The sequence below is a fragment of the Hemitrygon akajei genome, chromosome 21, assembly GCF_048418815.1.
Source record: "Hemitrygon akajei chromosome 21, sHemAka1.3, whole genome shotgun sequence".
Taxonomy (NCBI): Eukaryota; Metazoa; Chordata; class Chondrichthyes; order Myliobatiformes; family Dasyatidae; genus Hemitrygon; species Hemitrygon akajei.
The window spans coordinates 50724520-50748035 of NC_133144.1; the positions used below are offsets into that span (position 1 = coordinate 50724520).

The following is a 23516-nucleotide window of genomic DNA, read 5'->3' on the forward strand; positions in this document are numbered from 1 at the left end:
CATAGAAACATATTTACAGTGAATGTGGTGGACTGTTCCATTCACATTTCCTGGATCTGGACAGATGCACTGTGCTGCTCAGCTGGCAATGAGTATTCCTTCACTCCAACCCACTGATGGTTCATGCCATCAGGAAGAACGTGAGCAAGAAACCCTCTCCAATGATGAGCGCCCACTTTTCCTTCAAGCAATAAATCAGGAACTGTTTACTTATTGATACAGTGTGGAACAGACCCCTCCGACGTAACAAGCCACACCGCCCAGCAACCCACCTATTCGATACTAGCCTAATCACAGGATAATTTACAATGACCAATGAACCTATTAACCTGCGGAGAAACCGGAGCACCTGGACGAAACCCGCACAGTCACCTGGAGGAACATACTCACTCCTTACAGACAGGGCTGGAATTGAACTCCAAACTCTGGAACACCCTGAGCTTTAATAATGTCATGCTAACTGCTACGCTATCATGGTGCCCTACATCTCCTCATTGAATGTAATTTGGATGAAACCTTGATAGTAGAAGGGTTTAGAATGTGCATTGGGTGTGGACTTCAACGTCCGTCACAAAACATGACTTCATAGTACCACCACTGACTAAACTACCCCAAGACCTAAAAGTTAACTGCAAAAATAGGCTTGGCTTAAGCAGTGCACAAGCCAGCACTTGAAATAACCTATTGATCATGTCTTATGGCATTGCCCATGCACCTCTCCATGACTGAATTGGCAAAGTAACAATTACACAGGCCTAGTGGAGACAAAGTACAAGTGGGGCCAAATGTCAAGCTTCTGTGTTCTACAACTCAGTGGGTCTTCACACCAAGGTCACTGCATGGCACTGATGGCTCAAAATTATACTTCTCGGAGACCCTGCAGTGAATGAGCACCACCAGAGTCACAGCATTATCACCTGTCCTATCGCGCACTCAACCGTTGCTGTCAAGCAAGGGTATTAACAAGGGTTCTTTGAGAGCATCCCAAGAGCAGCACCAGATGTATCTGAAATGGGGGATGTCACAAAGCTTTGGCATCCTGATTTTTAATTCCCATCAAATTTAAATGAGTTGGCTGCGTCTCTTTAATGAACACTATGGGGATGTTAAGTTGGCTCCAGAATATGTGGCAATACTTGTGGACTGTCCCCAGCACACCCTTGGGTTGTGCTGTTTTTTTTACGCAAACAACACATTTCTTTCTAAGCTTTGATGTGTGATGAATGAATCTGAGCCTGGAGAGACAAAGACACTGTCACTGTGATAGAGTCTGGCAGATGTAAGGGGCGTGATCTTTTTTTGGGTTATACTTGTTTGCCTGTATGGTTTTGGCTCCTTCAGTTCTTGTGCTCCATTCTCTTGACTGACGGCAGGGAGAGTACTTCCAATTGCCTTTATTTTCAGCTCCTGATTAATTTGTCCTAGTAGTTGGGAGTAATTATTGAAGCAACTCAACTAAGACAGTTTTTGTTGTGAAAAGGATAAGGGCTGAGCAGAGATGATGAATGCTCTCATTTGCAGGATAGCACGAAGTAGCACTTGGTGCTTTCGTGGCCTTCGAACGTCTCAAAGCGCTTAGCAGCTAATTAATGACTTTGGAAGTGTTATTTTGTTCACGTCAACAAAATGTCACTAATGTCATTGACTGGTGGCTCAGAATTATACAAGACCCTGCAGTGAATGAGCACACCGCAGTCATGGCATCATCGCCTGCCATATCCTTCACTCAGCCATTGCTGTCAAGGTTCCACCAGAGGAAAAGATTGTTTAATGTGTAGATGGTGGAATAAATGCAGAGCTAGAATTGTGGGGTTCCACAATTGTGGGATCCTTGTGGGGTTCTCCCCCCAAACAAAAGGTTCTCTTCATCCTTTTTAACATTCCAGTTTTTAAAAAATGGACTTATTTTAACAATTCATCTGACAGCTACTGTCTCTGACATTTACAGTAGCCTCTCTGTCATCTGGTGAAGTGCCAGTGAATTGTATATTCTACTGCTTAAAAGTCATTTTGGAAAGTTCTGACGGGTTTGTAGTAGTGGATTACTTGAATCAAGTATGATGTTCTCCCGAGGGGTTATTCCCTTAATGGAGCATGGGAAACCACACACGGTTCTTGACAGATCGGGTCCAGTAGCATGGCATCCAAGAAGACTGGGAACCCTTTCACTGTTGCAGCCTTCCTCCACCTTCACTGCCTTTGAGATGTGCCATCAATTTCAGTCAGCTCCTCACGTTGAGGTCTTGGTTGGATTTCTCTTTGTCTGGAACCTTCTCCTTGATCTTGTAGCACAATACAGGCCCTTCAGCCCACAATACTGTGCCAAACATGTACTCAGGTTACCCATAGCCCTCTATTTTTCTTAGCTCCATGTACCTATCCAGGAGTCTCTATTGTATTGAAGACCCTATTGTATCCAATGAGTTGGTCTTCAGCATAAAGACAGACTAAGGGAAATAAACTAAGCTCAAAGCAAGTCTGGAGATCTTGGAGCATGCAGTAAATCATGAACATCTTGAACACTGTCTTCAATCTAAATTATGACAAGTGAAAATTAAGGCAAGTTTGTGATATTCTGGAGTACTTGTTGGACTTTAAGATGTCTTGAAGCAAATGGCAACTGGTCTTAGGATCATTAGAACACAGAAGAAATCATAGTGATCCCTCGAGGAGTTTAGTCATTTCCATTCCTTCTCGCTTTTAGCTCCTGACAATTACTTTCTGTCAAGTGTCAGTCTAATTCCTCTTTGAAAGACTGATCAGCCTCGTTCCAGTTAATTAATTCTGAATTTTGTCTTTCCTCGTATAGTTCGTGTATCTTGAAGGGTTCACTTTGGAATGTAGTCCCTGCCCGTTGAACCATCCACTGATGCCAACAGTTTCTGTCTCTTCTTCTCATCTAAACTAATCATAAGACATAGGAACAGGTAATTTGGCCCATTGAGTCTGCTCTGTTGATTTGTTGTCCCTCTCAACCCCATTCTCCTGCTTTCTCCCCATAACTTTTGATACGCTTACTAATCAGAAACCTATCCTGTATTCATCTATGAAATGTCTTCTCTAAAGAGAACAACCCCATTCTTCTTTCTAGTGTATTTCTCCAGCTTCTCAGAAGGATGGATGTTGGAACTGATTTTACAGGTCACACGGGGCCAGTTTCTGTAGCAGAAGCTCCCACAAACTGCATAGAGAACAAAGGGATATCTGGAATGGAAAATAAAATACTATAAATACTCAACATAGAGCGAGTCTGTTTCGGATCTTCATCAGGACACAGCAGGTGAATTCGTATTCAGATTTATTTATCACATGGACATCGAAACATACAGCGAAAAGTGTCATTTGTGTTAACAACCAACACGCCCACGGACATCCACAAGTGTCACCAACATAGCATTCCCACAATGCTCAGCTGAACAACACAGAACACATCCAATCAGAACATACCAAGCAACAACAGCAAAACAAGCCCCCTTCCTCAATTCCTCTAACCCATGTACATGCGTGGCCCTCTAATCCCAGGCCTCCCGTCTCCAGCAGACTTGCAGATTCACAGACATTTAGCCCTCGACTTCCCCAGAGGACTTGCAGACTTGGGGCTCCAGCGTTGGGCCTCGACTTTTGGATTTCCAATCGAAATTTGGGCTTTGATCAAGACTTGAGCTGAGTTTTATTTCCCAAGGTTCTATAAGCATAAACAGTGTCGGCTGGGTAGAAATGAAGTTTTGTTCCACAAAGATTCCAGTGGGGGTATTTTGCCATAATTACAATGGATTTAATGCTTAGTGGTAATTCAAAGGGAGCACACACGGTGATATTGTCAGGGTTGGCTTCTTTGTCTTTCAAAAGCATCTGTTGCAACTCCTGAGTGCTACAAAAAGTCATTATGCTTCACTTAACTCTGTATTAAGTTGTGTATAAAACTGTGACGAGGTTTAAGCTCAAGATTTCCTTTAAATGATCTCTCAGTGTAGTTTAACAGGATTACTTGCTGTGTACACGCTGTTTATCATCACCCCCTTGACCTACACAGTTGAGGCTGATAAATATGAACTTTTTTCTCAAATGTTAGAGAAGTCTTTGTTTTATTAACTTCCCCAGGATAAAGCCTAATTTCTGTAAATCAAAGACAATGATCTAAAGAAGGTATTTGTGTTTACAGGATTGGTGCAGAGATACTGCCTTTAGCAAAGTGTTTATAATAAAACCATTTGATTAAATCAAATGGAATGACACTTTTTTGAGTTTCCTTTATAACTAGAAGCTCTACTACTTCTGAATGTTTGTTGATATCTATTTGTCAGGATAAAACAAAATTAACCAAATTCATAATGTCATGCAGTTAATTACCGGTAAGTTTGCCACCAGATTTGCAGAGTATAAGGAGGTACAGGCAGGAAAGAGAGGTGTAGAAGTGTATGCTTGATTGTATTGAATGGGGAAGAAAAATCTTAACATGAGAGAATCTGCTGGTGCTGGAAATCCAAAGGAACACACAAGAAATGCTGGAGGAACTCAGCAGGCCAGATAGTGTCTATGGAAAAGAGTGAACAGTAAAAACCATCAGTCTGTATATGTTCTGACCTTTTCTGATGTTCCCATGATTCCTTTTGATTTTCTTCATCTTTTGTTCTTGGTCATTGTAGGACTATTTAAGAAGTCTCTGAATGGCATAATTTGTGAGACTTGCTGAAGGAAATATCACTGAGGGCTCTTGAATTCCCTTTTGAAACTAAACAAGAAGATTGGCACGTTCAATGACAAGGTCATGACAAGTTCTCAGCATTTTTAGTAAAATGGGTAGGACTGAGGGAGATGTGTGTTGTTTGATCAGGAAGCCACTGGATAATAGGTATGAACTAAAGATTATTAGATAAAGTTTTTGCAAATCACAGTTACTAATATTGCCTACTTTGGATATTTAAGTTCTTTTATGTGTAATGATTTATGTTCTTGCACAACCCACACTATATTATATGGCCAGCCTTGAGTGGAGTGAATTTTTTTTATTTATTCATTTACTGGATGTGGACTTCGCCAGCTAAGCCAGCATTTATTGCCCATCTCTAGTTGCCCTTGAGAAGGGGGTTATGAGCTTCCTGCTTGAGCAGCTGCAGTCCCTGAGGTGCAGCCACACCCACAGTATTGTTAGGGAGGGAATTCCATGATTTTGACCCAGCAACAATGAAGGAACAGTGATATGTTTCCAAGTCAGGATGGTGAGTGGCTTGGAGAGGGATAGTGTTACGATAAAGGACTGACAGTGTGTTACTGCTGTGAGAAATCCCTTCGCTCCTAAGGTTGTGAATTTTTGGAATTCTCTATCCCTGAGAGGAAGCTGATGATGTAGCGGCATCCGCATTGGACTTCGATCCAAGTAGTCTCAGGTTCGAATCTGGCTGGCCTCTTGCTCACTTTCCATTCGTGCTTGGTTGAGCGTCGAGCTAGCAACTCAGCTTCATTAAAAACAAACGCTAAAGAAACAGCAAGGATGCTGCACCACGCGCCACAAGGCGCGAAGAAGATCGAGAACAACTATCCCAAAGAGCTGTGGATGCTCAGTCTTTGAAGAAACTCAAGAAAGTGATTGAAGGAATTTTGGAAAATAATGAAATTGGAAAGGGGACATTTGGCAGAAAAGTGGATTTGAATTAAAAGATTAACCATGAACTTAAACAAAAAGGCTAGAAAGAGTGGACACACAAGGATATTTCCATTAGTGGGAGATATTAGGATCTAAGGGCACAGCCTTGGAATAAAAGGAAGATCTTATAAAACTGAGATAAGAAAGTATTTCTTCAGCCAGAGAGTGGTTGTTGTCACAGAGGGCTATGGAGGCCAAGTCATTAGGACATAGATTAATAGGTTCTTGATTGGTAAAGGAGTTGAGGGTTATGACGAGAAAGCAGGGGAATGGTTTTGAAAAATAATCAGCCATAATTGAATGACAGACCAGACATGATGGACCAAATGGCCTAATTCTGCTCCTAGCTCTTATGGTCTTATTGGTTGGCAGAGCTGCTTGAGAGAATGACCATTTCTACAATATTTCTTGCTTTCAGCACAATGTAATTAACAAACAATTCCTTAAAGTGAGCTGAGCTGGGGTAGGTGCTCTTCTTGAAGCATTCTGCCATTCAGTAAGTGATGTCATGTCGCCTGTTGAAATACTTTGATGATAGGACTGTGTTTGGGTCTAAGTTTGGCAAAAGTTCGATTTTGTTCTGAGTTGATCAACTGGCTATGTAGAAGTAATCAAGATGTGTTCCTGTTTTGGGGATAAGGAGCCATATGGAACTTTTAACCAATTAACAAGGGCTTTCTACCGATTGGTTGGGCTCCTGGAGCACTAGAATCCAATATCTGACTGTATTTTAGGAAAACATGCAATCTAATAGCCAGTTATCTCTACTGACAATCTCAAACATGAGAAAATCTGCAGATGCTGGAAATCGAAGCAACACGCACAAAATGCTGGAGGAACTCAGCAGGCCAGGCAGCATCTATGGAAAAGAGTAAATAGTCAAAATTTTGGGCCAAGTCCCTTCATCAAGACTCTATTAACAATCTGTTGGGTATCAAACTGATCCACATTGGATACCAATCATACAGCACTTTGATTTTTAAATTATTCAGGTCCGCGCCTTCCTTTGAGAAATGAGGCAGATGATAGAGATTTTCCATGTTATTCCAACTTCTATGATCTTTTTATAACATCTCAATGTAAATGACACAAGTAATGTGAAAATCAGAAAAAAAGAACTGCAGATGCAGGAGGGTGAAATTAACAGAAAATACAACAAAAAACTGATAGGTTGGGCAATATCTGAACCTAGAAATGCTTAACATTTGAGGTTTAAATCCATTCACAGGTATTGCTTTTGTAATATAAATAATGAGGCATTTTATGAGCACAGCTATATTGTGAGTCAAATGATATTTGTTGTTATTATTATTCATCTCCATTACTCTCTCTCTGGGGCTATGATAACCCCTCTCCTCCCCATCTTGAATCCTTTGAAGGAGTGAAATGAAAGAGCACAGCTGTTGTTGATGATGGGAGGGAGGGAACATTACAGCCTTAGCATCTGGGACACCATTCTACAGGAAACATGGCAGTTCCATGTAAAAGAGTTGGCTCTACTGTTTAAAACAAAAAGCTGTGACTATGTGGATGTTGCGAGCATCATACTTTGAAGCTCTATTTTCTCCGGTTGTCATGGAGCTCTGGTAAAGGTGGTAAAAGCAATGTGCAGAATTTCTACTCTGTCCTGGTTTTGTGGGGTTTTTTAAATACACTTTCATGGGTCCTTTTTGTATTTTTTATAAGATTCACTGCTGTGATGCAGGTTTTGTTGGCAGGGTAGATATTGATTCAAAGCTCTGGATGCTTTTTCCATCTTTTCCTAGTAATCTGCTGCTGCTTGTGTGCTGAATTATTGCCACAGCACTGTTCAGGAAGTAGTTCCAGGTTTTTAAACTGGCCCTGATGAACTAAGGGTGACTTATTTTCAAATCTGCAAGTTGTGTGAAGCTTGGTGAGAACATTCTGATTCATCTGTTTTGTTTGCTCAGCGAGGTGACAAGATGGCTAGTTTTGGAGTTTGTGTCAAATAACTTTTTTATACTGCCTGTCTGCCCTCTAGATGTAGCCCTGGTGAAGGGTCTCAATCCAAAATGTGGACTGTCCATTTCGCTCCATAGATGTCGCCTGGTCTGCTCAGTTCCTCCAGTGTTGTGTATGTTGCAACCATCCAAAATGTCTTTCAGTCTCTGGAGGGTTAGTGAGCTGTGGGCCTGCTATATTGTTCCCAGAAGTACAGTGACACTTGTGGGCTGCTCAGCACAATCCTCGCTGATTTGATTTGATTCAGACAATGCATTTCACCTTCTGTTTCAAAGTACACCTGACAAATAAAGCTAACTTTTAATCTTTAAGGCCATGCAGAAACTAGTCCCTGGGCTTGGTCACCAGATTCCATGGTTTTAGTTTCTGGAAAAACTGATAGCATTTAAATATTTAGACTTTCTGAGAAGATGACTGGAAGAGCATATTAAGTGCTGAAAGTAATTAAGAGATTATTGGGACTGATAATGCCAAGTATATTTATATGAGTAGAGTGATTAACCAACTGACCTTCGTCTTTCACAACTGCATTTCTTGTGGCATTGTTTAATGATGATGGACTCCTACAGTGACGTACTTAGAGCAGTAGTTGAGAACGGTGCACAGATTTTGAAAGATGATTCAGTTGCTGCCTGTTGATTCCTGTGTACTCTATCAAGCCTCTACTCCTCTTGATTACATTTTGGGCGGTGTCCATGCCTGATTCTCATTTGTGGGGAACGCAACCTTGCGTCTTTAGAGTCTGCATTTTATAACTTGTTAGTTTAATTTGGATTGGATCTCGTGTTTAAAAAAAAATCAGCACCTGTTTGCCAGCTGGGTATACATCTTCTGTTGACTTTGGTGACTATAATTTCAGTGTTACCTTGACTGAGAGGTGCTTTGTTACATCATGTGATCTTGTCACATGTAATGTATCTGGTTGCATATGATATTAATAAAATATCATTCCCTTTTAACAGGTTCCCCCTAAAATGATCTATACTCAAATTTAATAGCTCAATTTATATACTTAAAAGAAAGATAAGCCAACCGCAAGTAGCCTCTCAGCACGTTGGAGTTTATTACCAGGATAATGCTTTATTACTTTGATGCCTATTGCAATGCTGAAGGACTTTCTGAATCTAATTCCAATTAATATACATAAATTTGCAGTATTATGCTGAAGAGTCCTGCCCTGCAGGAGTAAGAATTAGATTGACAAAATTAGCCTTGTGTTGGCATCAAAGAATTGCCATGAGGTTTGCATTTTTATCATTATTAAATGATCTCAGCAATTATTCCTCTTGAACAGCTCAAAAAGATATTGTACACAGTAATTTTCTTGGTTTATAGAACTTGCTGTGCACTAATTGGCTGCCTGTTTCCTGCATCAGATTGCAAGAAAGAGGGGACAGAGCAGGCTGTTCAGTACCCCCACCCCACTACACCCCCCCCCGTGACTACTTCAATCACTTCATGGCTGATCTATTCATTTATATCAGTGGCATGTCTGTTCACACCTTTAATATCTAAGTCTATTGATCTCAGTCTCAATTATGCTGAAGAAATGAATCTCCACAACTCTCGAGGTAGTGAATCTCACACCATTGACATGCCCCATTTTCTGAAAGGGATGCAAACTTCAGTCCATGTGCTTCTTATCTGTCCATTGACACTTGGTAGTGTAAAATTGCATGGATGTTTCTTTGTCTCTGTTCTATTTCTCATTAGTACCAAATGACATTTGCACTAATTTCAGACCTCTGGTGACTTGATATTGACTTGTTACTTTGCACATGCTCATCCAAGGTCAGCAGAGAGAGAAAAATATGTCCTGAGCTGTGACAGAGCCATGCAAGGCCGTGAAAATTCATGGTCTTGGCTCCCTCTCACTAGAAGCGGTTAAGGGACCTATTTATTGCGCCTTGGCTGATGCACAACTCTTTCAGAGATTGAGGTCTTGGCGGGAGCAATGGAGTGTAGACTTGGAACTAAGAGAGATATTTCTAACCAGAAAAAAGAAATCGCCAGGTGTTCATGTCACTTGAGTATAACAGGAAAGTAGCAGAAATTATTAGATGGAAAAATTAGGCTTTGTTCCGTTGTTAAACAACATAAACTACACAGAAAAGGGCAACTTCACCCAAAAGATATCAGTTCATACCAGACTCTTCTTACATGCTGGTTTATTGGCGTTGTGATGCATTTTATTCCATTTCTCTTGTATTTATCGAGCTGTCCTCTGATCTTTTGTTTCTGGAGATCATGTTCCTTTGAATAAATATTTACAGTACTACGTATCCATACTGATATTGAATAATTTCTCTCTTGGTGACTGCTAAGGTTCTTGGGTGTGGTATGATCAATATTCTGGAATTAATTTCACAGCACCAGAGCACTGAGTACAAGTTAACTTTCACAGTAAGTTTCTGCTGAGGTACGTTAAGATTTCAACATGCATTTTAGAGCAATAAAGTTACCTAATAAATTATTGATACGGGCTCTAGCTTTCATGTTTGCTTTCAGAAGTTAATAAAGTAGCCACTGAGTGTATGTTCATGGTCTTTTGCTGCTGTAGACCATCTACTTCAAGGTTCAATGGTTTGTGTGTTGTAACGTGTAGTTATTTGAGTTACAGTCACCTTCCTGTCAGCTTGAACCAGTCTGGCCATTCTCCTCTGACCTCTCTCATTGACAGGGTGTTTTGCCCACAGAACTGCTGCTTACTGGATTTTTTTTTTTGTTTGTATTTTTTATTTGTGCCATACTCTTTCAACTCCGGAGGCTGTTCTGTGTGAAAATCTCAGGAGGTTTGCAAATTCTGAAATACTCAAACATAGAAACATAGAAAATAGGTGCAGGAGTAGGCCAATCGGCCCTTCGAGCCTGCACCACCATTCAGTATGATCATGGCTGATCATCCAACTTAGAACCCTGTACCTGCTTTCTCTCCATACCCCCTGATCCCTTTAGCCACAATGGCCATATCTAACTTCCTCTTAAATATAGCCAATGAACCGGCGTCAACTGTTTCCTGTGGCAGAGAATTCCACAGGTTCACCACTCTCTGTGTGAAGAAGTTTTTCCTCATCTCGGTCCTAAAAGGCTTCCCCTTTATCCTTAAACTGTGACCCCTCGTTCTGGACTTCTCTAACATCAGAAACAATCTTCCTGCATCTAGCCTGTCCAATCCCTTTAGAATTTTATACGTTTCAATAAGATCCCAATCTTCTAAAGTCCAGTGAGTATAAGCCTAGTCGATCCAGTCTTTCTTCATATGAAAGTCCTGCCATCCCAGGAATCAATCTGGTGAACCTTCTCTGTACTCCCTCTATGGCAAGAATGTCTTTCCTCAGATTAGGGGGCCAAAACTGCACACAATATTCTAGGTGCGGTCTCACCAAGGCCTTGTACAACTTGTACAAACCCCTCTGTCAGGTGCCAACGATCATCCCATGATCAAAGTCACTTAGGTCACATTTCTTTTGCATTCTTGATGTTTGGTCTGAACAACAACTGAACTCCTCGGGACCATGTCGGCATGCTTTTCTGCTGCGAGTTGCTTCCTCAAGATAGGCTGATTAGGTATTTGTCTTATCAAGCAGGTGCACCTAATAAAGTGGCCACTGAGTGTATTTTCTTTCTTTCACTTCGCTTGAACACCAGCTGTCCTTTGGCACCATGTCTGTTCATTTTTGTGGATTCTCATTGTTGTTAACTGGGCCTGTTTTCACTTCCCAGATGTAGTGATCCTGTGAAGGGAGAGTTGAGGCACCTCCTCGAAATGTTACAACATTATGATGGGTGGGGTTACAGCTTTTGGACCCAGTGATGAAGGAGGACCAAAACATTTTTGCAAGTCAGGAAATTGTTGGAACTTGTAGCAGTCGGCGTTCCCATGTCCCTACTGCCCTTGGCACTCTCAGTAGTAGACATTGAGAGTTTAGGAACTGCACAGATGAATAACTGCAGAGTATTTTGTATTTGTAATAAGCTGGAGCTACTGTTCACGGATGTCGAAGGCGGTGAATATTTAGACTGGCTGAGGTGGCAATCAAGTAGGCTGCCTTCATGTGACCGTCTCGAGAATTCGGGCTGCTTTCAAAGTTCAAAAAGTTCAAAGTACACTTATTACCAAAAGTATGTATGCATTCATTCTTCCCACAGACAAAGAAAACATCAAACACCCAACACACCGGGGAAAAAAAGAACAAATTGTGCAAATGGCAAAACATAAGGTATAAATCATCAAACCACAAAGTCATTGAAACAGTCTAGGAATGTTCAGTTTAGTTCAATTTAGCACTGTGTTGTTGGTTGGCTGCAGAGCCAGTCCACCCTGATCAAAGTCACACAAAACAGCAATACAAAAGGAGTAACTGGAAAGAGACCATAGCAGGAACTACAGAGTCCGACCCACAAAGTTTGCCTGAGACCCAAGAGTCCCACAGCATCGAGTGAGAGGGAGTCCAGTTACACACAGGCAGAGGGTGCTGAACACCCATTCACCTGCCGCTCTCACCCTTGTTGATTTCAGTCTTGCTTGACACTTTAATCGATGAGATCAGCAAAAAATGAAGCCGATCCTGGGCTTGTGCCCCAGGCTTCTTGGCCTCCAGGCCACACGTTCCACTCGAAACCCCACCAAACTGCCTCGGAGACAGCAAAGCGCCTGGTCGCGCAATTGGCCCAAAAACACACCATCAAAAACGTAAATCACGGGTTCCAATGGTGGCAGAATCATATTTGAAAGAACAAGAAGTAAAAGAAGTACTTTTGTGAACTGTCTGAAGGACGTCACCTTTGGTCGTGTTGTTCACTGGCGCCATCTTCTTCCGACAAGTAGCGAGCATTCGGGCAAGTAGAGAGTGTTCAGTATCCTGCCTCGGATATTGTTTGGACTTTTGGGTGTTGGAAGTTGAGTCATTTGCTGCATAGTATCCAATATCTGACCTGCTGTTGTGGCCGTAATATGTAAGTGGCTTCTCCAATTCAGTTTCTATTTGTAAAATGGCAGAGACTCAACACGGTGATGTCTTCTGGACACTTCCCCAAAGCTTCTAAATGATTATCTCTTCTGATATTTTATTCTTGGATGACAATCTTGCATCTTGCGTCACTTTCAAGCTAGCATTTTGCCTGTCGTGATTATTTAATAGATTCCAATCCTTCTTTGGTAAGGAGAAAGAAAAGGTCTTGTGCTCTTTTTTTATATCTGGTTAACATTTATTCAGATCAAGAATGCTTCCAACTGCAATCTTTCAATAACCGAACCATTGCCAGATGGTGATAAGGTTGGAAGCTTTTTGTAGTAGGTGTTTGAAAAACTGAGTATTGAGAGCCTGTAACATGTGGGACTGTTTGGTCATAGTTCAGTGGCCAATTTATTAGGTACACTTATTCACTTGCTCAATAAGGCAAATATATCTAATCAGCCAATCATGTGGCAGCAACTCAATACGTAAAAGTGTGCAGACATGGTCAAGAAGCTCAGTTATTGTTCAGACCAAGTATCAGAATGGGATAGAAATGTGATCTAAGTGTCTTTGATCATGGAATAATTGTTGGTGCCAGATTGGGTGGTTTGAGTATCTCAGAAACTGCTGATCTCCTGGGATTTTCATGCACAACAGTTTACAGACAATGGTGTGGGGAAAATAAAAACATCCAGTGAGCAGAGGTTCTGTGGTTGAAAATAGCTTGGTTAATGAGAGACGTTAGAGGAGAATGGCCAGATTAGTTAAAGTTGACAGGAACGTGATGGTAACTCAAATAACAATGTGTTGCAACAGTGGTGTGCAGAAGAGCATCTCTGAATGCACAACACATCAAACCTTGAAGTGGATGTGCTACAGCAGCCAAAGGCCACAAACATAAACTCAGTGACCACTTTATTAAGTACAGGAGGTACCTAATAAAGTGTCTACTGAGTGTATTGTGCTACTGCTGTCAGACAAAATCTTGCATCTGAGATAATTGAAGCCAGTGCTGCGATGTGGGTCTATTAAATCATCCTTTAAGGGATTAACAGTGTTTTGTTTGACTGTGCTTCTCAGAGTCTCCCACGATCTCTGTCACTTTTCAAATCTTTCTTTAATGTCATTAAGCGTGAGATGCATTCTGGCACGGAGTTTGTAGGAGGTAATCATTCTGAAGCCTCCTAAATTCTAAATGTAGCTTTAGTTTAACAGGCTTTCACTCTGATATGCTTAGTTTATTTAAGATGTGCAATTATCTCAAATTGGCTTAATTACAAAGACCTACATGATTTGGTGAATATACATAACTAAGTTGATTAATGAGGTTCAGCTGGAAGAGTTTCGGCCTCAGCATTCCAGTGACTGGGGCTCAATGTAGAGTTCCACTGCTGGCTCTGTGAAGTTAGACATCTTGCCTGCTGTTTCCTTAGTAGATTTTTGTAAGCCCTTGTTTTTCAGTTATCGTTGACTCTGCAATGATGTTTGCCTCTGTTGACAGGAAAAACTAATTTTCATATCTTTTTCATACTTTTTCCAAAGTGCCCTGCAGCCAATAAAGTATTCGCAAGGTAAAGCAGTTGTTATGGTGTGGAGAACTGGGCAATCAATTCATAAACAGCTGGTTTTCGCAAACAACAAAAATAACCAAATATTGATTTAGTAACATTTATTGACACGACTTGAACGAATGCTCTCTGCCTTCTCTAGGAAAACGTGACTTGAGATCTTTTACACCCACCTGAGAGGGAAGCACAACCTTTAATGTGGTTAAAAGATATTGTACTATGGTCTGCAAAAGTCATTTAAGGATGTGCACGATTGTGTACAGAGTTTGCCATCTCAAAAATTCACAACACCTTTGCTGCTCCATTGAGTCGGCTTCGCTTCATTTCTGAAGTGAATCTGAAGATGGAGAGTGTCCTGTCAGGTTGCACTACTCCTTGGTATGGGAACAGCAATGCCCACAAACTGAAAAGACTACAAAAAGTAGTGAATGCAGCTCAGTTCGTCACAAGAAAATCCTTCCACACCATTGAGTACATCTACAAGAAAGCGGCATCCATCATCAAGGGCCTCCACCATCCCAGACTTGCTCTCTGCTCTCGCTCGCGATTGGGAAAGGAGGTACAGGAGCCTTGGGTTCCTTACCACCTGGCACTGGGACACTAGCTACCCTTCAACCATTAGGCACCTGAACCATATAACCATATGACAATTACAGCACAGAAACAGGCCATCTTGGCCCTTCTAGTCTGTGCCGAACACTTACTCTCACCTAGTCCCACCGACCTGCACTCAGCCCATAACCCTCCATTCCTTTCCTGTCCATATACCTATACAATTTTTTTTAAATGACAATATCAAACTTGCTTCTACCACTTCTACTGGAAGCTCGTTCCATACAGCTACCACTCTCTGAGTAAAGAAGTTCCCCCTTGTGTTACCCCTAAACTTTTGCCCCCTAACTCTCAACTCATGTCCTCTTGTTTGGATCTCCCCTACTCTCAATGGAAAAAGCCTGTCCACGTCAACTCTATCTATCCCCCTCATAATTTTAAACACTAGTGTGGGCAACTTCACTCACCTCAACTCGGAACTGATTCCACAACCTATGGACTTGCTTTCAAGTATTCTACAACTCAATTTCTCAGTTCTGTTTTATTTATTGATTTAGTTAGTTAGTTATTTGCACAGTTTGTGTCTTTTTCAAATTGGCTGTTTGTCAGTCTTTGTTTGTCATTTCTCATTAATTCTATTGTCTTTGTCCTACTGTGAATTCCTACAAGCAGATGAACCTCACGGTGAATCATATGGTGACACATACATACTTTGACGGTCAATTTACTTTGAAATTTGAAATGGGTCTTCACCCTGTAATCTTTGAACTGTGAAGCAAGGGTTCCTTTGGCTGTTTTGTCTTGCTCTACTTGTCATTGTAAGGGTATTCTCTTCTGCACCTTTACCAGTTGGCTCTGCAGATACATGCACCTCTTTATGTTTGATGTTTAATGACTAATTTAAAAGCATTTGCACAGGGAATAGTAAGAGAGATTAAATGCTCGAGTCTTTGGAGTAAGATGTGGACCCGTAACCACTTGCTTCAGAGAATGCAATTGATGAGCCAAAATGATAGTTGATTACTGAGTGGATATTGTGATGATGTAACGAGTAGAGCAGTTCTGAAATACTTTTGAGTTATAATCAAAGACTCCTGCTAGTATAGCTGATGAGCCTTTGGAGCCTTCTTTGCTACAGACCTTCGTGTGAAACCTTGATGCACATTTTAAACTGGGCTGATTAACCACAGACCTGCACAGCCGTCTCACTTCCGACAACACTCTGGTAAACACTCTGAAAGGCAGCAGAAAGGAAGTTATAGACCAGTTAGCCTGACCTCAGTGGTTGGGAAGATGTTAGAGTCAGTTGTTAAGGACGAGGTGATAGAGTACTTGGTGACACGGGGCAAGATAGGACAAACTCAACATGGTTTCCGTCAGGGAAAATCTGTTGGAATTCTTTGATGGGAGTGTCTAGGACAAGAGGGCAAGCCTCAGGATAGAGGGGTGTCCATTCAAACAGAGATATGGAGAAATTTCTTCAGCCAGAGGGTGGTGAATTTGTGGAATTTGTTGCCACATGCAGCTGTGGAGGCCAGGTTGTTGGGTGTATTTAAGGCAGAGATTGATAGTTCCTGAATTGTACATGGCATTAAAGGTTACGGGGAGTAGGCCGGGAAATGGGGTTGAGGAGGAGAAAGAAAAAAGGATCAGCCATGATTGAATGGTGGAGCAGACTCAATGAACCAAATAGCCTAATTCTGCCCCTGTGTCTTATGGTCTTATGGTCTAAATGAGCAGCGATATTACGAGCAACTTAACGATGCTTGAAGGAAGTGTGGCCAAGCTCCTTAGCTGTTCACCTAAATTTGCTCTGTAGCCAGGAATGTTTCAATAGGTCGGGCAGCATCTGTGGAAAGAAGATTAAAAATGTAAATAGAAGTAGCTATATGGCCCCTTAGGCCTTCTCCAAGATCATGGCTGACCTTTGGTACCACTTTCCTGAATTAACTCATTTCCTTTGAATCTCTTAATATCTGAAGGCTATCAATCTTAATATACTAAATGACTCAGTCTCCTCAGCCCTCTATGAATTTCAAAGTTTATTTATTCTGTCCTCAGTAGCTGACCCTTTTGTTTTGAGACAATGACCTTACTTCTAGAAGGTTGGACATAATTGGAAGATGATGCACTATGGCACTGAATATCACTTGCATTAAAAACCAACAAATTGCGCTGCATGTTAACTTTCAGTGATCTGAGCATGAGAAGACCCAAGCTCCCTCGGAACACAAACCCCTTTAATTTATTTCCTTTCTGTTATTTTCCTATCAACGTGACAATATTCTGTCTGATATTCCCCTACCCATTTGCTTAACCTTGATGTGCATCTCCCTGCTGTTTTCTCCCTCAGTGCCTCACCAAATAACTTGGCATCAGCAGTAGACTTGGATATAGTACACTTGATCTTTTCATTCAGTTAGGAGCAGCTGAACCTCTGTACTGATCCCTGCAACACTTCACTGATCATTGCCCCCTAAACAAAAGTGATCTTTTTCTTCTTGCTGTTTTCTGTCCGCTAAATGTTCATCAGCCTCTACTATGAAACTACCTTTGTTGGTGTGGTCTAAATTTATTTCATCAGTTATTGCATGCCATTTTATTTATGAACTTTTGAAAATCCAAGTTCACAACATCCTCTGTTTTCACTTCTCTGTTTGGCTAACTAGAAACTCAAAGGTATTCCAACAATTTCATCAAGCATGATTTTCCTTTTCATTATTGAAGCCAATCACTATTATTTCCCATGTGCCTAATGACCAGTCCCTTTTTAATAGATTCCAGCATTTCACTTCTCCACGGATGTGACTTTAACTGATCATTCTGTTTTCTCATTCCCTCTCTTGTTAAATAGTGTGTTACATTTGATATGTTCCCTCTGTGGCCACTGTTCCAGAACCTATGCAGTTTTGCAAGATGAGAACCATCTTCAGAGGCATCTCTTACAGTACCCCGGGAGGCAGCTCACTAGATCCTGGGGATTTTCAGCTTCCCATCCTGTTAATTTCTCCAATGCTAGTTTTTTTATGAATACTAATTTCTTTGAGCTTCTCAATTACTCCAGATTTTTTGTTCTTGCCTATTTTTTGTATCTTCCATGAAGTCAGATGCTAAAAATGTAATTTCTCCACCATTTCAGTCAGTGCAATTTCTGTGTAAGAGAACCAAAGTAAGGTTAGTTTATCTTCTCATATTTACATATTTGTGGAAGCTCTTCAAATCAATTTCTTTTCTTTCTAAACACCCTATCTTTCCTTACAATTGCCTTGTTTCCTTAGTGTTAATAGGAATCTGTTACAATCTTGGTTCTGTTTAAGTAATTTGTTTCCATTTGGACTACAACAACTGGATCTTTCCTCACCAGCCCTAGGAGATATCCCTAATTAATTAATTTATTTATTTATTGGTGTATAACAAGGAATAGGCCCTCACAGCCCTTCGAGCCATCCCAGCCAGCAATCCCCTGATTTAATACTAGTCTAGTTGCGGAACAATTAACCTATCAACCGGTAAGCCTTTGGACTGTGGGAGGAAACCAGAGCACCTGGAGGAAACCCACGAGGTCACAAGGGGAACGTCCAAACTCTTTACAGGCAATGTCGGGATTTGAACCCAGGTCATCTGTGCTGTAAAGTGGTGTGCCAATCACGATGCTGCTGTGCTGCCCCCAAAAATTGTCTGGGTGCAGGCAGGTTGGCCTTAAGGTCTCGTGCTCAGGGTTACAGAGAATAGAGCCTACCCCTTCCGTGTACTGCTCCCTGATACCAACTTGTTCCTTCCCACTCCCCCAGTTTGTCTTTGCTCCTGTAGTGCAGTGATCAGTTCGCTCATCTGCCCTGTGATCTCTGCTCTTACCCATGCCGGTTGTCAGAATCAAATACATGTTGAACAACTGTACGGCCCAGAACTTAGAAACATAGAAAACCTACAGCACAATACAGGCCCATCGGCCCACAAAGTTGTGCCGAATATGTCCATACCTTAGAAATTACTAGGCTTACCCATAGTCCTCTATTTTACTAAGCTCCATGTACCTATCCAAAAGTCTCTTAAAAGACCCTATCGTATCTGCCTCCACTGCTGTTGCTGGCAGCTCATTCCATGCACTCACCACTCTCTGAGTAAAAAACTTACCCCTGACATCTCCTCTGTACCTACTCCCCATCACCTTAAACCTGTGTCCACTTGTGACAACCATTTCAGCCCTGGGGAAAAAGCCTCTGACTATCCACATGATCAATGCCTCTCATCATCTTATACACCTCTATCAGGTGACCTCTCATCCTTCGTCGCTCCAAGGAGAAAAGGCCGAATTCACTCAACCTGTTTTCATAAGGCATGCTCCCCAATCCAGGCAACATCCTTGTAAATCTCCTGTGGACCCTTTCTATGTCTTCCACACCCTTCCTCATGCCTGCCTCACTCTTATTCATATCTCCCTGTCCTTCTTGACTGACTAGTTCAGCAGCACTTCATTTAGAGATATGGTCACCTCATGAACCAAAGTGAAGAAGTAACATAACTGCATGGCAGTTTTGGAATCCCAAACTCTGTCTCATCAGTTCTTTAGCCATGTTTCCCCCATCTGCTCGCTTACTGCAGCTGTGATGACTCCCATTTGCTTCCACATACTTCAGTGACAACCTGTCACCTGTCTTGCCTGAGTATTTAATTTAATTAATTTACTTACGGCTATCAGCTTAGCTCTAAGCACACTCACATACCTTAATCACCAGAGAGCTACGTTATGGGTAGGCTGCGCCATTAGTTGTTCAGGCTGATAATCTTTAGTAAGAGATGGAGTAAAATTTGAAGTTTAAGAAAAATCTTAAGATGCGAAGGAAATTAGGTGGGGTGAGGGAGGATTAAAAAAAGAAGCCATATGAAGTGGTTGAAAACAGGAAAGGTTAAATGATATCTGGTATGGAGGAGCTACTGCACAGGACTGAAAGAAGCTGCAGAGGATCGTAAATCCAATCAGCTCTATCTTGGGCACTAGCCTACAAAGTACCCAGGATATCTTTAGGGAGTGGTGTCTCAGAAAGGCAGCATCCATTATTAAGGTCCTCCAGGACCCAGAGAATGTCCTTTTCCCACTGTTACTATCGGGTAAGAGATACAGAAGCCTGAAGACACACACTCAGTGATTCAGGAACAGCTTCTTCCCCTCTGCCATCCGATTCCTAAATGAACATTGAACCCTTGAACACTACCTCATTTTTTTAAAGATACAATATTTGTTTTATGCACATATTTAATTTTTTTCAGAATACATATACTGTAATTGATATACTTATTTATTATTACTGTTAGTTTTTTTTTGTTTTTCTCTTCTATATTATGTATTGCATTGAACTGTTGCTGCTAAGTTAACAAATTTCACGTCACAAGCTGGTGATAATAAACCTGATTCTGATTATGAAAACTAGCTGTAGCGCAAACTTTTCCAACCAAAAAAGCTGCTTCATCCCCAAACCCATTTGTAATGGCACTGGGTTTATGTACTAAAAAATTGTGGGTTATATTTTTTAAGCATTTTAAATTACCCCTCCTGGTGTCCTGACTCCAGAATTGCAGATTTGGGAGCCCTACCCTTAATCAAAGGTTCAAACAGTTGCTGTACAGTCTATGACGGGTCCTTTCACTAAGTACTTGGCCCTCATTCAAAGGTCTACCCTGTGGGTCCAAAGTCATTGCAGTTAGTGTTTGTTCCTTTTCTGCATTGGAGTGTGAGGGTCATAGTGTATTCATTGTGAATGCTCTCTATCACACTATAACCTCTTTCCTTGCTTTGCAGGTGTGCCAGAGATTTCCAGTGTGGAATAGTCAGCGGGTATTATACTGCTCCAGTTCCTCTGTGCCCTCTAATGGTGAGTAGCATCGATTCCCTGGTGCCACTGGGCCAGGTGCTTGTTTCTTGAAAGGTCTGGTGAGATTGTCCACGTGATGTGTGCAAGTAGAGATAGAGCCACATTGCCAAATGCTTGTGCAGAGTTCAGCACAGACCGATGCACATGATACATTATACAGCTTTTTCCATGCAATAAAACTTCCCAAGGAGCATGATAAAAGTACAGTAAGGCAAGTAATTGTGTCACAATCAATGTGGAGCTGTTAGAAGTAATGAATCCTACAGTGTGATGACTTGTTCTCAGTCCTGGGTCAAAGAAAGTGTGGGAAAGGCTGGAGTTAAAGATCAGACGTCTCAAAGTAGTAGGCAAATTATATCATCAAGTTTGCCGATGACATGACAGTGGCAGGTCTCATCAGCAAGAACGACAAGTCAGCATACAGACACAGATGCAGCGGCTAACAGACTGGTGCAGAGCCAACAACCTGTCTCTGAATGTGAGCAAAACAAAAGGGATGGTTGTTGACTTCAGGAGAACACGGAACGACCACTCACTGCTGAACATCGACGGCTCCTCCGTTGAGATTGTTAAGAGCACCAAATTTCTTGGTTTTCACCTGGTTCCTCAACACAAGCTCCGTAGCCAAGAATGCCCAGCAGTGTCTCTACTTTCTGTGAAGGCTGAGAAAAGTCCATCTCCCACCCCCCCATCCTCACCACATTCTACAGGGGATGTATCGAGAGCATCCTGAGCAGCTACATCACTGCCTGGTTCGGAAATTGCACCGTCTTGGATCACAAGACCCTGCAACGGATAGTGAGGTCAGCTGAGAAGATCATCGGGGTCTCTCTTCCTGCTGTTACAGACATTTACACCACGCGCTGCACCTGCAAAGCTAACAGCATTGTGAAGGACCCCACGCACCCCTCACACAAACTCTTCTCCCTCCTGCCATCTGGCAAAAGGTACCGAAGCATTTGGGCTCTCACGACCAGACTGTGCAACAGTTTCTTCCCCCAAGCCATCAGACTCCTCAATACCCAAAGTCTAGACTGACATCTACATCATTTATTATTATATTGTAATTTGTCCTCTACTGTGCCTATTGTCTTGTTTATTAATTATTGTACTGCCCTGCACTGTTTTGTGTTCTTTATGTAGTCGTGTGCAGGTCTGTAGTCTAGTGCAGTTTTTGTGTTGTTTTATGTAGTCTAGTGTATCCTTGTGCTGTCTAGTGCAGTTTTGTGATTCATGTAGCACCAGGGTCCTGGAGGAACATTGTTTTCTTTTTACTGTGTACTGTATCAGCAATTTATGGTTGAAATGACAATAAACTTGACTTGGCAGGTAGAATGCCACAGGAATGGGAATGGCAAGCCCGTGGAGGGTTTGATCAATGACCCTCAACTCTGCAGATCACTTGCCATCTTTGTTGGCTTGAGAAGCAGACTGTCACTCCTGATTATTTAACCTTAGGCTCAGTGTGTTTCACCTTTTGAGCTGGAAAATTTAATCACAGTATCCAGGCTGAGGCTGCAGTGCAGGGGCTGCCTTTCTTTAGGTGGCTGGTTAGAGTGAGATCTGTTCTCTCTGGTGGGTGCATAAGATCCTATGGCGTTAATTTAAAGACAAGGAGGAGTACCATCCTTGTTGCCTTGGCCGATAGTTATCCCTCAGTCAATGTTACTAATGATTGTCTGGTCACTGCTTTTACTGTCCAGTAATAGTGTAATTCCAGCATTACAGCATCTGGTGTAATTTGATTTGCATGATTTGAGCTCCAAATAAAATTCAAAATAAATACCTAAATGTCACCATAAACTACACTGCAATTCATTTCCTTGCAGGTATTCACTGTAGAACAAAGAAATACAATATAATCAATGAAAAACTACACACAAAGACTGACAAACAGCCAATGTGCAAAACAAGGCAATCTGTTCAATTACAAGCAACACATAAATACATAATACTGAGAACATGAGTTGTAGAGTCCATGAAAGTGAGTATGTAGGTTGTGAAATCAGTTCAGAGTGAAGGTGAGTGAAATTATCCATGCTGGATCAAGAGCCTGTTCCTGAACCTGGTGGTAGGTCCTGAGGCTCCTGTACCTCCTTCCTGGTGGCAGCAGCAAGAAGAGAGCATCGCCTGGATGATGGATATCCTTGATGACAGGTGCTGCTTTCTTGTGCTAGTGCTTATTCTAGATGAGGTGGGATACTGATATTCACCTCGAAGGACAGATTCGTTGCTCTGCTAGGCCATTTATATTTACCTGCTGTTGGGTGGGTGATACCAGATTAACCGATTAACTTCCCAAACACATCAATACTTTAGGTTCAGTTCATTCATTATCGTTTCGGAGGACCAGTCTTGGGTCCAGCACGTAAATGCAATTACGCAAAAAGCACGGCAGTGCCTCTACTTCCTCAGAAGTTTATGAAGATCAGCATGACATCTAAGACTTTAACAAACTTCTATAAATGTGTGGTGCAGTGTATATTGATGGCTGCATCACAGTCTGGTATGGAATCACCAATGCCCTTGAACAGAGAATCCTACAAAAAGCAGTGGATATGGCTCAGGCTATCACAGGTAAAGCCCTCCACACCACTAAGCACATCAATATGAAGCACTGTAGCAGAAAAGCAGCATCCGTTATCAGGGACCTTCACCACACAGCCCATACTCTCATGTCACTGCTGCCATCAGGAAGAAAGAACAGGAATATCAAGACCCACACCACCAGATTCAGGAACAGTTAATACCCCTCAACCGTCAGGCTCTTGAACCGGACGGAATACTTTCCGTACTCCGATTGAGTCCCTCAACCGCACTCACCCCATCGTTGAACTGTTTCCACAACCAATGGACTCACTTTCAAGGACTCTTCATCTCATGACCTTGATATTTATTGTTCATTTATTATTATTACTTGCACAGTTTGATGTCTTTTGTA

The 23516-nt window shown here is 41.7% G+C and overlaps 1 protein-coding gene across 1 annotated transcript in view; it reads left to right on the top strand.

Moving 5' to 3' along the window:
• mcu (mitochondrial calcium uniporter) overlaps positions 1-23516 on the top strand; it is a 199726-nt gene that overhangs the window by 140089 nt on the left and 36121 nt on the right. The window contains exon 2 of the mRNA XM_073025387.1: positions 20503-20575. Coding sequence (XP_072881488.1) covers positions 20503-20575 — 73 coding nt within the window. The remainder of the gene's footprint in view (positions 1-20502; positions 20576-23516) is intronic.